We start from the raw sequence: 16,624 nt of genomic DNA, 5'->3' as shown, positions 1-16,624 counted from the left end.
AATTGTTAAATATTAAGTGCCACTGACAGAGGTGACCGTGCAAGGAACCCAAAATACAGGTGACAAAATGGAGGAGGAAAAAAAAACCTTTGGAGAAACCAGAGGCTGCCAGTTCTCCTCTGGCCAACAATCGAACCATGTATGATTATGAAAACATGGTGTCAATCTTCCACATCTGTTTTGTTAATATCAAGTCTTTCTTTTCCAGGTTTCAGTGTTAACTGTCTTGTGTTTAGTGGTTGAATTTCTCTCAGAAAAGACATTTGAAATTGAAGTTGGTGTGTTTAGGGTCTGTTTCTGTGGTCTCACCAGCAGTAATGTTTGCTGTTGCCTTCCACATTCTCTATAATGGTAGTTGTGTGTCTTGCATTGGTTTTGTCTAGGTGTGTATTGTTTATTTTATTTGGCATGACACCTGAAATGAGAAGACACTAGTTATGTTTTTTATTTTTTGTAATCCTGCTATAAAACAAGTGGGCTTTAACTTTTAGTTGTGGCTTGAATGTACTTTTAGAAAATAGGTACGCTTGCTGCTATGCACTGGTTATAAGCAGATACAAGTACAGTCAGACAATGGGGATTACAGCGTAAACTGCAAATACGAGGCCGCAGTAACAACAGCCATATGGTGGTGGCTCATAGGTGTCCCTGCGGACATTATTGGCCAATGATTTGTGTCTGATGGACACTGATATCAGTTTTAGCATATGAGTGATGATGAGACCCGTGCACCCTTAAACTTCTAATTTCCTGTCACTTCTGTCAGCAGTGTGCGAATTATTCAGTAACCCAGTGTGGTCAACTTTCTGCAAGAAGTTTTTACCTGTAATTTGTAATGAGTAATTATTAGTCTTTTGCAATTGTCTTCTAGGAGCCATTATTCTTTTTTTCCCTCTTATAATAGCATTTAAAATATATTATTTACATGTTTTAATTACTTTTTGTTGTTTATTATTCTGTTGATTATTGTACGATATAAAGTAGGTCTACTTTGAATTAACATTGTGTATGAAACGTGCTATAAAAATAAACTTTCTTTGAATAAATGTAGGCCTAGGCTATTATGACCCGCCCAGCCTGTAAATATATAGTAGTCATCATCATGTATTGCCTAGAGAGGGTGTGCGCGCCGCCAATGAGCGCGCTTGACCCTGAAGCATCAGCTGGAGATCACGGTGACGCGCGTCGAAACACACGCAGAGTCTCGTAGACTAATATCCCTGCTGCACGAAACCCACTATTATATAACAGTCTACAAGATGTCCAAGCCACTGACGGACCAAGAGAAGAGGAAGCAAATTTCCGTGCGAGGTCTCGCCGGGGTTGAAAACGTCGCAGACCTCAAGACCAATTTTAATCGCCATCTGCACTTCACTTTGGTTAAGGATCGTAATGTTGCAACGAAGCGCGACTACTACTTCGCCCTGGCTCACACCGTGCGCGACCATTTGGTGGGAAGATGGATCCGGACGCAGCAGCATTACTACGAGAAAGACCCGAAAGTAAGAAACTCGAATGCCGCAGTTTCATCCTTCAGTCGGGGGCCGCACGTACACCACTGACAGGAGGGAGGGGGGGTCGGATCACACAACAGGGGACATAATGTTGCGCAGTAGAGTATAGTGACATTGCACAATGCAAAAAGAAACATCTACATCCTTGTTGCAACTTGCAGGTTTAATATTGAGATATTTTGTATTGCACCAGAAAATGACGGTTAATTCTAATGGAACAGCATGGTAGTTTTTTTTCTTCCAATAATTACATAATCTCTTTAGACTGATGTCAGGAAGCGCCTTCAATCAATGTCCCGCAGATGAATTAACACGCATGCATGGAGAGCTTTCTATGCGTCCTTGACAAGTATCAACAGGTCAAACTGCTATTTTTGAATCGTCGACGTGCGAGTTATTTTCGGAATATCAACATGTGCGCATTATGTTAAAACAAGTTAACAATCTAATCGTCATTTCTGTAATGCCCAAAACTAAACATCGTTCTTATTACAGTTGCAGAACCGCTGAATATAGGCTACCAATCCAGACGGAAAATTATTATTATTATTTTTTTTATTTATTTTTTTTTACACAATTTTACAATTTTGCCCTCCTTTTTCCTATAGTCACGTTGCAAGATTAAATTCCAATTTTAAAATCTCCCATCGATTTAATCATTTCATCACAACATATCATCATTTATGGATACCTTTCTTGTGCTCATTTGCATACATAATTGTGATTGGTCCTTCGTTTTACAATGTTCGGTCTGTCCAGTCCTAAAATTTGAATAAGGAAGCGTGGTTATCACAAAGAGGCTAGACAATCATTTTAGCTCTTATAAGCAGCTTTTTGCACAAACATTATTTTACTCATAAATCCATAACTGTTATTTTGCGTTTGGAAAGGAACGCATGAGTAAACAGAACCGGATCTTACTAATTTTAAAATGATATTTTATTAATGTTTTATTTTTTTTATTTCTAAAATAAAAAGCAAAAATAGAAGAGTAGGATACGGCTGTATGTGGAATTTGTGTCCACACTATCTGAGTGGCTAGCCAGGGGTTTCGGACTGCTGGTAAAACCAGTACTGATTACCAGGACAGGGCCCCAAGGGGAGAGAGGGCCCTTGAAAAGTCTGGAATATATTTTAACATGGAATATGGGGGCCCATCAGGACTGCCTATGCATAGGGTCCAGGATCTTGTTCTACGACCCTGTGGCTGGCATGCTAACCTGACAGCTAATGCCGCTATTTTTACATGTGCCAGAGACACAGCGCGCAAACATTCTTCTGTCATAACCTTTGTTATCATTTAAAGACAAGAGACTGAAACATTACACACTAGTTTTCGTTCACTAGCAAATCTCCCATGATAGTTGTGTCGTTGGGCAACCTTTAATGGTTGAATGTTTTGCGGTGGCGCTCAATGAGGTCTCAAGACAAGGAATACAGTTTAGGCTTGTGTGTATGTGCACCTGTCACAATAATACATGTCACTACTAGATGCCTGCACAGCATTGGCTTTTATGGCTCCTACTTCACTGTTGTTTTAAATGGCTCTCAGCTGTTGGTGTTAGGTATAAAAAAACGTTTATAAAAAATAAAAAACCTTTTACTTGCATTATCTTGTCTTTACTTTTTTCCCCCTTTCTCCTTTGTCTGCACTTCTAGCGTGTGTACTATCTCTCTCTGGAATTCTACATGGGCCGGACCCTTCAAAACACCATGGTAAACTTAGCTTTGGAGAATGCTTGTGACGAGGCTATCTATCAGGTGAGAGGAGCTATGTACAACTAAACACTGCAGATAGTTCTGCTGGGATTACATATTTTTGTAGGCCAACCCTGAAGTTTTTCCCTGGTCAAAAACCCAGTAGGATTTTCCAATTGGCTTTTGGATTATTTCAGAATAAGATCTGACTAACAAGTTTATGATTCTTACATGTTTTGTTCATAATGATAATCTTTACAAATGAACACCACTTTTATGAGTTTTAGATTAATTAATTTTGAACTTTTATGAAACCTGAAGCCTAAATGCAAGTGAAAATCTAAACGTGGACTATAAACGAATTACACCACGGTCGCATGACTTCAATGTCCCATCACTGAGCTTCCAACAATTCAGTCTTTATTTCAGTCTTTATTTAAAAAAAAATTTTTTAAAAGCTTGCAAGAGCGCAATTATAAACACAACGAGTCTAGTGTCGACATGATGACATTTAATGTTCCCGACAACATTTGTAATTATATTTAGTCACTGATTAGCTGACGTTTAAAGACAAAAAAGCTTAATAGATGGGCTATTAATATGTCATAGAAGTAATTAAATAATAAGTAATTAAATAAAGGATTGAAATACATAAGAATTAGAAGTAGGCCTAATCAAATAGGCTTCACCATTTGCAAATAATATAATTTTTTCACACATTTACCATTAGTGGTATGTCTAATATGTAAAAAATAAAAACGCAAAACGTTTCTTGTCTCATTCAATTATGAATCACATGAAACCTAAAAATAATAGCATATTTTCAAATCAAAATGGTGGTTTCATAAAAAGGTTGAGTAGTCTGCATCATTTGGTATTACTGCTGATATTTTCTATTGTAAAACATTGTCAAATACGTTATTAAATGTTTTGTCTACGTCTTCCCACACACTTTTTTACTGCTATAACTAAAGTGTTGCGAATGCAGTGCAATTCACACTCATATTCTGTAAACATAAGACTTGTCCTCTTTGATTTTTTTGGGCACCTCACTCATTTTGACATTGATGAGTGCAGTTAGGCTGCTGAGGGAGACCGGTCTAAAAATGTAATATTTAAAACTTTTTATCATCCTAAAAATAAACAGAGAGGTGCGTAATGGAGTGCAACAGAGCAACATCAAGAAAATCAATTTGGCCATTTCTAAGTATTGGCGGGGTCTTGTCCCCCTCATTGTCTATGGTGGTTACGGCCCTGAATGGAACCAGAAGTGATAAAATGCTAACTTTTGTTTTCTGGTTTTGGCCTACAAAAATATGTCACGCCTCCAGCAGTCTGTAAGGAAGTGTATAAATTGTGTGTCATTTATGAGCCCCTAGTGGCACAAAAAGGAATTGCAATCTGTGTGAATGGCTGATCAGGCTATACATAACAACATGTGTGGGGCGGGACTAATCATTTGTCCAAATACAGGAGATCTCTAATACCTGGGGAACATTATCTGTTATTATTGACCTTATTGCCTTACCTATAAAAAAGCCTTTTGTATAAAGAAAAGGGGACATTATCTGTCATCATCATCATCATCATCTGTGATAGCACAATTATAAATAGGAAAAGAGCATATGGAGGAGATCTAGCGCTGTATGTATATATGCACTGTAATACAGCTCATATTGGATCAACTGCCCCTGGTTTTTAATCATATTCATTAAGATATGAAAGGCAAATCATTCTAGATCAGCATTGGTATGCTGAGAATGCTATGAAGATGTGTTGAAAGATGAATCCAGGCAACAGGGCATGTTTTGTAGTAACACATGATTTGGTCTATACCTGCCTCTCATATTCTGTTTCTTCTCAGTTGGGTTTGGATATGGAGGAGCTTCAGGACATGGAGGAGGATGCTGGCCTGGGTAACGGAGGCCTTGGTCGACTGGCAGGTGAACTCAGTCGCTTTAAATGTGCTGATCATAAGATTAATGGAGGCATGCGCTGTTGAGTTGGTGCTTTAATTTTCACTTTAATTTCTCTTCTTCTTCAGCTTGCTTCCTGGACTCCATGGCAACCTTGGGCCTGGCAGCATATGGATATGGAATCCGTTATGAGTTTGGAATCTTTAATCAGAAAATTGTGAAAGGCTGGCAGGTAAAAAAAAAAACTTGCAACAATATCTCAGTGAAATGTACTTCACTTCCCTTGATGCATTTGGCTCTTAGTAAACGACTGACATGATTTGACAGGTGGAGGAGGCAGATGATTGGCTGCGCTATGGAAACCCTTGGGAAAAAGCCCGGCCTGAATACATGCGTCCTGTGCATTTCTATGGTCGGGTGGAGCACCACCCTGATGGAGTGAAATGGGTGGACACACAGGTGAGAGCTTTTTTATTATTTCTAGTTTTATTACAGTAATTTCAACATTCCCTTACATTTGGATGGTACCTGAATCTTAGTAAAGACAATCAACAATTGGATATATTGGCTGAAAAAGATAAGAGAAACAGAAATTACATCCTGATAGTAGCAACACATATTTTTCATAACTCTATTTATCAATAATTCTCAAGATTTCCCTACTCTTCTCAATTATCAATTATAATTTATATTCTAGGTCTGGTCTTAAGGGAAGAATAGTCTATCTAATTTCCTCATAACTGGACCATTTTATACACTTTAAAATCTTTTTTTCTTGATCATTACTATTCAAAAATGTGGGGTCAGTAAATAAAAAAATAAAATAAAGGGAAATTAATGCTTTTATTCAGCTGGGAAAAATGGTTTAAAAGTGACAGTAAAACAAAATGTTACCAAACGTAAAGTATAATGTTAAATGCTGTTCTTTTGGACTTTGTATTTATCAAACAATCCTGAAAATAAGTATTATGCTTTCCACAAAAATATTAAGGTACAAAACAGTTTTCAGCATTGATAATATTAAGAAATGTTTCTTGAGTATCAAATCAGCATATTAGAATGATTTCTGAAGGTTCATATTACACTGAAGACTGGAAGACTGACTGAAATTTTAGCTTTGAATCACAGAAATAAATTATATATTAAATAAAAAAACAGGTACCTTAAACTGTAATAATATTTCTGTATTTTATATCAAATAAATGCAGCCTTGTGAGCATAAAGTCTTACTAACCCGTTTTGAACAGAGTGTACATCAGGAATTTCAGTAGAACTAAACAAAATGCAAAGTATGCAAAGCGACACTGATGCTACATGTGGTAGAATTGTGTCTTTTTACAGACGTACCTCTATGTTTTCCTATTAAAATCTGTTCCTGTTTGGCTTACCAGGTGATCCTTGCCCTCCCCTATGACACACCTGTACCAGGATACAGAAACAACATTGTTAACACAATGAGGCTCTGGTCTGCCAAAGCTCCATGTGAATTCCACCTCAAAGACTGTGAGTTCTCTTCAATCAAACAATGAATGATCATAAGACATTTTAACAACCACAAGCCTTAGTATTCATTTATTATCATGCAAATAACTTATAATATGATTCTGATTGTATATTCTGATCTGAATAATAACTCTGATCTATTCCATTTGTGTCCATATGCACAAATGTTCAAAGGTTTGGGTCGGTATGATTTTTTGGAAATATGTTGGTCTCTTATGCTCACCAAGGCTGCTTTTATTTAATCAAAAATATAATAAAAACAGTAATGTTGTGAAATAGTTTTACAATAAATGTTATATGCAGACAGTTGTTTTGCTTAATATTTTCATGGAAACAGATTATTTTATATTAGAACGTTAAAAGCACGACATTTATTTGAAATTTTTGTATAATTATAAATGACTTTACTTTCACTTTTGATCAATTTAATGCATCCTTGCTGACTGAAAGTATGAATTTATTTCAACAAAATTTTACTGACCCTAAACTGTTAAATGGGTAAACTGTATCTTTGAGCCTTAGATCTGACAGACCTTCTATCTTGCTAAACAGTTAATGTCGGTGGTTACATCCAGGCCGTTCTGGATAAGAATCTAGCGGAGAACATCTCTCGTGTGCTTTACCCTAATGACAATGTGAGTGCAACTCAAGTGATTCACATTAAGAAACAAATCGCATGACTCTTGGAGCCTAAATGTAAACAAATCCTCCTGTTTGTGTATGCCAGTTCTTTGAGGGGAAAGAGTTACGTCTGAAGCAGGAGTATTTCGTGGTGGCTGCGACTCTCCAGGACATCATCCGCAGGTTCAAGGCTTCCAAGTTTGGCTCAACTGAGGTAGTGCGCATGGACCTGTCCACACTGCCAGATAAGGTAGGGCAGCCCTGGAGCACTTTGTTTTATGTTAAAGGGTACATAACAAAGACAGTTCTGTCATTCAGTCTCATGGTAATATTGAGTAACTGTAGAGTAGTATCGCATCCTTCATATCTACAAGAGTCTTTAGTTTTATCATATTTATAAAAGATATGCTGTACAGATTCTTTCTGAAAACAGCCGAACTAAGCTAAAAGAGACACGAATGCATACACACACAAAATACATCATGGCATTATCCCTGGATAACTTTCAACTCACTATACGTTCGTATTGTTTACATTTATATGCACTAACACGCCTATTGCCAACAAAACACAGACATTTGATGCAGTTTCTCTCATCGCCTGTGGTTTTGACTCATGAATGGGAACGAACAAACACACTTGCAGAACTCTGTTGCTGCTCCAGAAAGACAAACTGCATCCACTGTTTTCTTAATGCTGGGTTATTTGGGAGGCTGAACAAGGTTATCTTTCCCTCACAACCAAAAACACAGTTCTTTACGACATTGTTGATTTTGTGGTCTAAAAACAAAATAACAGCGCTGCCGACGTCTTCCAAAACCCGAACGAATCTGGTTGATGGACATGCTCTTCCTCTTGCACTCTACCGGGAAAAGTGCCCATTCAAGCAATCCCACCTTTTATGAAGTTATACAGGGCCATATTCGAATTTTTTTATTTTTCCTAAACGTACATTTCCGACTTAACACCCCCTACTCCCCTTAAAATGCTGGGTTATAGAGAACATTCAACACACATTGTATCTGGTGTCATTTATTCATTTTAATGATACTGAGCAATACAACTTAATGCATTGGACTTAATAAACAAGGTTTCATGTTCAGGTTGCTATACAGCTGAATGACACGCATCCTGCAATGGCCATTCCTGAACTGATGAGAATACTGATAGATGACGAGAAACTGACCTGGGAAAAGGTGAGCTGGAAATTCCTGTCTTGTCATATAACATGCTTAAAAAATTATTTGCGGTCAAACTGTAGGACTATATGATTGTTTTCTTTTTGTAAAGATAAAGGTTTTTTGTTTAAGTAAAGGATAATGTACATTTGTTATCTTAGAATAACACAGAATCAAGTTTTCCACAGAGCTGAAGTGGTCTCTTTTTCTCTCTGGATTTTTCTTTCCTGAGCTGTATGTATTTTACAGCATTTATTAGTCTTACACAATGGTAGATAGTAAAAATATAATTGTTAATTGTTCATGTTAATTCACGTGCATTAATCAAATGCAACTTTTGATTAAAAGTGTATTAGTAAATGTTGAAATTAATAAATGTCTTAAGGTTCTTTATTGTTCAAGAACCTTGAACATTCATGTAACCATATCATTGCACAAAATATTTTTCATCAGGGAAAAGGGTTTTTTAGAAGAGAAAAATGGTTATTTTAAGAACTGTTCCCTGAATGGTTGTTTGAAAAATTGTTCTTCTGTGGTATTTCTGCGAAAACTCCCCTTTTGGAAACTTGAATTTTAAGAGTGCAAAGGTATTTAATTGTTAGTCTGTGTTAACTAATGTAGTTAACTTATGTTAATGTCAATTGGAAAAAGGTGCAACACTGACGATTCGACCATTGTAAAGACCTTCATCAGACATCTACAAATTACCCTTATTGTAAAGTGTTACCGGACATAAAGTTTAAATTTGCTGTTTCTAAAATGAAAATTTGCCCATGTGGACCAACATCATAATGCTGTACTCTACCTCTTCTACTTTCTTTCTCACTCTCTTTTTCAAAATGTTTTTCTTTTTAGGCGTGGGACATCACTGTGCGTACTTGCGCATATACTAACCACACTGTTTTACCAGAAGCTCTGGAACGCTGGCCCGTCGACCTGTTCCAAAACCTTCTGCCCCGTCACCTAGAGATCATCTACGAGATTAACCGACGTCACCTAGAGGTCTGGGAACAGACATTTTCTTCATAGAACATTGCATTTGATTTTTTTTGCAGATGCATTTTTTTAAAGGGGTTTGGAGATTTGTGCATTAGGACTGTGTTGACTCCAAATAAGGAGTAAATTGGACTCTGGGGTTATATAAACAGCCTCCTCTGCTCTGCCTGACTCAGCATCCAGTAAATCTCAGATGAAAAAAAGTAACTTCCCATGTACCCTTCACTCTGTTTGGACCTCACATTTTCTGTCCTGTTTCTTAGCGGATCTCTTCGCTCTACCCTGGTGATCTTGACCGTTTGAGGCGCATGTCTCTCATTGAGGAGGAAGGTCAGAAGAAGATCAACATGGCTCATCTCTGTATCGTTGGCTCTCACGCAGTCAATGGCGTAGCGCAAATCCACTCCGACATTATCAAAGACACTGTGTATGTCTTTATAACTTTTTTATATTTGAATACATAGTAGCTCCAACATTATATGGACACTTAAGCCACATTTATACAATACTGTTTTGAATGTCTCCTATGCTCACCAAGTCTGCAATGATTTGCTCAAAAACAGTAACATTATTCAAAAATAATATTACAATTCAAAACAAAATATATATTGTTGTAATGTATTCCTGTGTAATAAGCCAAAGCTAAATTTTCAGCATTATTACTCCAGTCTTCAGTGTAACATGATGATTCTAATATACTGATTTGCTGCATCAAGAAACATTTCTTATTATTATCAGTGTTGAAAGCAGCTTCATATTTTTGTTGGAAACAGATACTATTTTTCAGGATTATTTAGTTAATAGACAGTTCAAAAGAACTGCATTTATTTGAAGTAGAAGTATTTTGTAAAGTTAAAAATGTCTTTACTGTCACTTTTGATCAATTTAATGCATCTATGCCAAACAAAAGTATTAATTTCTTAAAAAAAGGACCAAACTTTGAATGGTATTGTACCATTGCTTTTGGCATTTATACATATGCAAATTAAATGTCCCAATACCATTTAATACCACTGTTTATATAAATCAACACATATGTCTACTATATGTAATTCCAAATATAGATTATTTCACAATATCTTGTCCCTTTAATTACTTTTAATTTATAATTTATAACTTATTCATAATGTATTTCTATCACATTGGCTAAATAACAGTGGTATCTAATTTGGTGGGATTGATTCTGTGTACAGTTTTAAGGACTTCTATGAAGTGGACCCACAGAAGTTTCAAAACAAGACCAATGGTATCACACCTCGTCGCTGGCTTGTCATGTGTAACCCTGGACTGGCTGAAGTTATCGCTGAGGTGAGGAACATTGGTAAAAAAAAAGAAGTTATTATTACACACTATTAAACACTACTGAGAGAACATACAAAAAGAATCATAACCATAGTTTTAAGCTGTCCAAGCCCTTGAAACCCATTTAAGAGTTATTAACCAAAAATCCCTGTCTTACATTAACCGTTAGAGAATTGGAGAGGACTACATCCGCGACCTGGACCAGCTGAAGAAACTCTTGAAGTTTGTGGATGATGATGCTTTAATTCGAGACATTGCTAAAGTCAAACAGGTGAGACAGAGTCCACTTTCAAAGTGAAATTTAATGCAATAATCATATTTAAAAAGAGAATGATGAACACTACATGCCATATTAATTGCTTTGCTGTTTTCAGGAGAATAAAATGAAATTTGCAGTGCTTCTAGAGGAACAATATAAGGTGAAGATTAACCCCAACTCCATGTTTGATGTCCATGTGAAGAGGATCCATGAATACAAAAGGCAGCTGTTGAACTGTCTGCACATCATCACCCTCTACAACCGTAAGTTTCTCTTAAAACGGCTAAATGTTTCTCAGTTTACAAGCTTCGACTAATGCGTATCTAACATGCTACTAAAATTTGGAACTTTTTTTAAATTACTTATCACGTCTTTTTATTTTATTTAGTAGGAAGTATGCAGTGTGTATTGTGCAGAAAGCTAGTATTCCTTTCCCAAGATAGCCTTCACCAATAAACATCACTCTGTTTGTTGTTAGAATAGCAGTTTAAAAATTAACATTTTTGGGCTGCTTTAGCGCTCTAACAGCATCAATGTCAAAATTATGGTCAATTAGATCAAAGAAGGCGGTGCTTAATGTTTACTGAAGATTAGTGTCAATTTAAGCTCAACACTTTTAGTTTTTACAATAAAAAAGTGCATTCGAGTGGTAAGATGATGGATAGGTTTAATGACCCACAGTAACATACAGCGTGGCAAACTACTTATATTTTTTAATCGTTTAAATGTCATTCATAACTGATTCATTATTTCAGTGAATGTTATTATTTAATTATCTAAATAACACCCCCCCCCCACCCAAATGTTCAAGACAGACAAGCTTAAAGGGATAGTTCACCCAAATATGAAAATTCTGTCATCATTTACTCACCCTTATATTGTTCCAAACCCAGGGGCGTGGGACTGGGGGGATAAAGGGTACTGAGTAACCAGGGCCCGAGGCAGGGGGGGGGGCCTTAGAAGTCAGTTTTCTACACATACATGGTACGGGGGCCCAGCAAGATGGTTTGTACCCAGGGCCCAAAATTTGGTGCTACGCCCCTGTCCAAACCTGTATGAGTTTCTTTGTTTATAACACAAAAGAAGGTATTTTGAAGAATGTTTGTAACAAAGCAGATGGAGCAACCATTGACTACCATTGTATTTTTATTTGGGCAATCAATGGTTGCTTTATTTGCTTGGTTACAAACATTCTTCCAAATATATAATTTTGTGTTCAGCAGAAGACGGTGACATGAGGGTGAGTAAATGATGACAGAATTTACATTTTTGGGTGAACTATCTCTTTAAGCCGAGTCCCAGCATGCTTATAAAAGCGAATCAAATGTCCTAATTGAACTGAGGCCTAATCCTAGTTTAATCTAGGCCCTCTCTGTCAAATCATGGCAAGTAACATTAAATTAACGTGATATTTTAAAGTGGAAAGAGTATTTTTTTTTTTGTAAAATGTACCCCAAAAATCTAAAAGTACATTTTTTTTTTTTTTTTTTTTACAGTGTACCTAACTTTACTATTTTATCTGATCAGGCATCAAGAAGGAGCCTAACAAGGCCTGGACTCCAAGGACAATAATGATTGGTGGAAAGGTGAGAATGATCATCAATTCACTGACCAGTAAGATCTGTTCTACTGAAATCTGAATGCTAATTGGTTAAATCATGCATCTTTAAGGCCGCCCCCGGGTATCACACAGCTAAAATGATCATCAAACTGATCACGGCGATTGGAGAAGTGGTGAATAATGACAGTGTGGTGGGCGATCGTCTGAAAGTCATCTTCCTTGAGAACTACAGGGTTACACTGGCTGAGAAAGGTAGCATGCAAACTTCCTAGCAGATTTTATTATTGGATCAGCTTCTTGTCTTATTTATTCACTCAGACTTCTCGCCCTGCTTACTTCTTTCTCTCGTTTTACAGTCATCCCTGCGGCTGACCTGTCCGAGCAAATCTCCACAGCAGGAACAGAAGCTTCTGGAACTGGCAACATGAAGTTCATGCTGAATGGAGCTCTGACCATCGGCACCATGGATGGGGCTAACGTGGAGATGGCTGAAGAGGCGGGAGAAGAGAACCTCTTCATCTTCGGCATGAGAGTGAAGGATGTGGAAGCTTTGGATAAGAAAGGGTGATGACATAAGCTTCAGTTTAACTTTTCCAAATAGCATTATTAGGTTTTTTTTGTGCATTCATTTATTAAGGTTTACAAAATATGTATTAAAAACATCATCCACTTAAATAGAGATGAGCAAAATAAGGAAGAAAGTAAAACTTTAAAGTGTTGTTAAATTTTTGTACTAAAGGAAAGGTTACAAATGAGGGTATCAGATACAGTGTTGCTTAACTTACTAGAAGTTTGTTTATTTCCAGATACGATGCCATGGAGTATTATAACCGCATTCCAGAACTGAAACAGGCCATGGATCAGATTTCGAAAGGATTCTTCAGCCCTGGAGAGCCCGAGCAGTTTCAAGACATTGTCAAGATGCTGATGCACCATGACCGGTAAGAAAAACCTGGAAAAAAATATGACATCTCTTTTGTTTCGTGGATATCCTTGTCCTTTTACACTCTCTTTCTCACACAGTCACAGTTTAATACTGATCATATGAATTACGTTTTGGTTGTGATTGCAGGTTTAAGGTGTTTGCTGACTATGAAGACTACATTAAAAGTCAGGAGAAAGTCAGCGCCCTGTATAAGGTTTGTATTAAAACAATATGATATTGTTTGACACCATTAATGTTTCAGTATTCTTAAAGGAAGTTGAGTCAGTAATATATATATATTTTTTTTTTGCAAGTATGCATTAAATTAAATAAAAGTGTCAGTAAAGATATTTATAATGTTGCAAAAGGTTCATATTTCAAATAAATGCTGTTCTTTTAAACTTTCTATTAATCAAAGAATCCTGAAGAACATGAGAACAAAAATATAAAGCATGAATGTTTCTTGAGTAGCAAATCAACATATTAGAATGATTTCTGAAGAATCATGAAAGCTAGAGTAATGATGCCGAAAATTCAGCTTTGCACCACAGGAATAAATTACATAAAAAAAAAAAAAATTCAAATAGAAAACAATTATTTTAAATTAAAATTTTCAGTGTATTTAAGAAAATAGATAAATGCATCCTTGATGAATAATAGAAGAGACTTTTTTTTAAAAACATTAAAAAACTTAAACTGTAGTGCATGTGAACCAAATGAGTGAGTAGTCCATGTGAACCAAATTTCCTAAAGGAAAATAATACATTTTAAATTTAATTTTCTTTTCTTGGGACTATAATACATTCAAGATAGCTGATCTATCAGTTTATTTGGAAATATGCGATAAGATTCACTCGAAATGTATAGATGGAAATGGTCCTTAACATTCATTGTTCGTAAAGGGCTTCACACAACAAAAACACAACAATGCTGGAACTGAGCTTGTTTCTCTTCCTGATTCTCAAACAGAATACTAAAGAATGGACCAAGATGGTCATCCACAACATTGCTGGTTGTGGCAAGTTCTCCAGTGACCGCACCATTGGCCAGTACGCCCGTGAGATCTGGGGCATGGAGCCTAGTCTGGAGAAGATCGCAGCCCCGGACGACCCCCGCTAAGTCGTTCCACAATATAAAAATCTTCCAATGTTGTAGCTATTCTCACATTCAACTAATTTACCATTGTGAAGATATATGAAGCTGAGTTTATCGTTGAAATATCATAGATGTTACTCCATCTTGCCATCAGACAGCCAGAATGCCTCACACAATTTCTCTGCATCCCTGCTCCAGCGATGAGCTGTAAGCGCATATAGCTTTGTGGCATGTTTATATACATATGTTGGTGTAAGAATGTTAGTTTTCCTGTGTGTCTGTGAAGTATTATGAAAAGGTCTGATGTATTTGTCTATCAACGCCAGCAGAAAAGCTCAGCTTCATCCTGGAGAACCAAACATACACTGTGAGGTCAAAGTCTGTTATGGAAACAATTTGAGAACCCACCCAAATGTGTTCTTTTTTGTGTGTTGTGGCAAACTGTTTGAATCGACAATTTTAGACTGATTATTAAAAACACTTTAGCGCTATTTCAGTTTCTGACAGGCAGTTTGGCCTTTGATAACTTTAAATATGGTACAATGACAGTCCATGAACCTATGTAAAATTCCTCTGACTGCTTGAAACTACCTGCCTTAACCATTAATATGAGTGTTGTTTGTGTATGTTTAGGTCTAAATCTCCGCCTGTCTCTATTGTTGCTGCTCATGACTTGTTCTTCCACCCGCAGAGCTCCTCACTTTAGCACTTTAGTCATGATCTGTCACTTTTTTTGTCCTCAAGAATTGTTGTACTGTAGCTCTTTCCACATATACTGTCGTGACTCTGGTTTTCACACCACACAAAATTGGACCTGCAGGAATGATAGGGCCTGTATGAAACTTTGCTCTGAGTCCAGTGAGGTAGCAAAACTAATATAGCACTAAAGTGTGACTCTCTATACTTGCCAGGCTGTGTTCAAAACCCTGAAATGTATTTACTCAGATATTTTATGATAAAATTATAATCTTAGAATAGGAAACGAAAATGTCACAAGGATGTGGACTGTGTTTGGATTTGATGGAAGTGGCTATGTAGCAATCGACAATTAAACTATGAATTCCTGTTTTAGTGATAATGGATTCTATCTCTAGTTCCTGGTCACCCCTACATTGACATTGACAAGTTTTCTTAACAGCTCCAGCAATCTGATCATTTTTCTCTCTGAATGTTTTGCCCATATTGTGGGTGACAACGCACACCAAACAGTCCTGCTGATACCCTTGAAGAGAGACAAAATGAGAAATAAAAGATGAGGAAATGAATCACTCTTGCTGCTTTTTGCTATTTTTCTTATGTTGCTCTTACATGTGACTTAATAGAGAAGTAAACTTCTGAATCATTAAAAAAATCATTACAAATCATTAAAGGTTTGGGGTCAGTAAGATATTTAAAAAGGTTTTTTTTTTTTTTTTTAAGAAATCGCTTATGCTCACCAATGTTGTATTTATTTTATCTAAAATATAGTATAACTATAATGTGAAATATTAAGGCAATTTAAATAACCATTTTCTACTTTAACCTCCTAAGACCTCCTAAGAAGTCTTTTGAATTTTTTTTTTTTTCATGTCATTACATTGTTTAGAGTATAAGAAACAATTCTTTTTTTTTATTTTTATTTAAAGATTTTTTTATTATATCTTATGCTATGTCCTCATAAGTGGACACCGGTATTATGTCCACAAATCAAATGACATGTATAGGCAAAAACAATGGGATTTTTTTTCATTCACCAATAAATCATTAGGTTTTAGGATTTGAATCAGGAGGTTTTCAGGAAATGAATCTCAAGTATTTAAAAGATATACCAGAATTCATTGATATACCATTTTACTGCAATATGTGGGCAAAATGGCCATACATGGGTTTTCATTCTAATTTGCATATTAATGTGCTCTTGGAGCAATTTGAAATGGAAAAAAAGTGTAATAATGGGAGTAAAAGTTGGCAACATTTTCATTATAATTTTTAATATTTTATAGGAACATATTTCTCTATAAACATACTCTTTTGAGGATGTGTTAAAATGCACAGAAACAGAAAATCATATTTTGAT

General features: G+C 36.2%; 1 protein-coding gene across 1 annotated transcript; it reads left to right on the top strand.

Annotated features, from left to right (window-relative positions):
• Positions 1-1,134: 1,134 nt before the first annotated feature.
• pygmb (phosphorylase, glycogen, muscle b) lies at positions 1,135-15,833 on the top strand. The gene is made up of 20 exons (XM_067444624.1): positions 1,135-1,502; positions 3,174-3,275; positions 5,077-5,155; positions 5,257-5,360; positions 5,456-5,587; positions 6,520-6,631; positions 7,184-7,266; positions 7,359-7,502; positions 8,356-8,448; positions 9,286-9,432; positions 9,690-9,853; positions 10,620-10,734; positions 10,898-10,999; positions 11,103-11,250; positions 12,515-12,573; positions 12,659-12,800; positions 12,905-13,112; positions 13,355-13,489; positions 13,621-13,687; positions 14,443-15,833. Exons 1-20 carry the CDS (start codon positions 1,260-1,262, stop codon positions 14,590-14,592), a joined length of 2,529 nt encoding a protein of 842 aa, XP_067300725.1. The 5' UTR covers positions 1,135-1,259; the 3' UTR covers positions 14,593-15,833.
• Positions 15,834-16,624: the final 791 nt, after the last annotated feature.

The sequence above is a fragment of the Pseudorasbora parva genome, chromosome 1 (assembly GCF_024679245.1).
Source record: "Pseudorasbora parva isolate DD20220531a chromosome 1, ASM2467924v1, whole genome shotgun sequence".
NCBI lineage: Eukaryota > Metazoa > Chordata > Actinopteri > Cypriniformes > Gobionidae > Pseudorasbora > Pseudorasbora parva.
Note: the sequence above shows the minus strand (reverse complement) of the source record. Positions and strands in the feature narration are given on the sequence as shown.

What these genes read in the sequence shown, in the direction of transcription:
- pygmb (XM_067444624.1), top strand. Translation starts at nt 1,260, where the DNA reads ATGTCCAAGCCACTGACGGACCAAGAGAAGAGGAAGCAAATTTCCGTG. An exon ending in GGTTACACTGGCTGAGAAAG is followed by an intron (nt 12,801 to 12,904) that starts GTAGCATGCAAA and finishes CTCGTTTTACAG; the next exon opens with TCATCCCTGCGGCTGACCTG. An exon ending in GAAGCTTTGGATAAGAAAGG is followed by an intron (nt 13,113 to 13,354) that starts GTGATGACATAA and finishes GTTTATTTCCAG; the next exon opens with ATACGATGCCATGGAGTATT.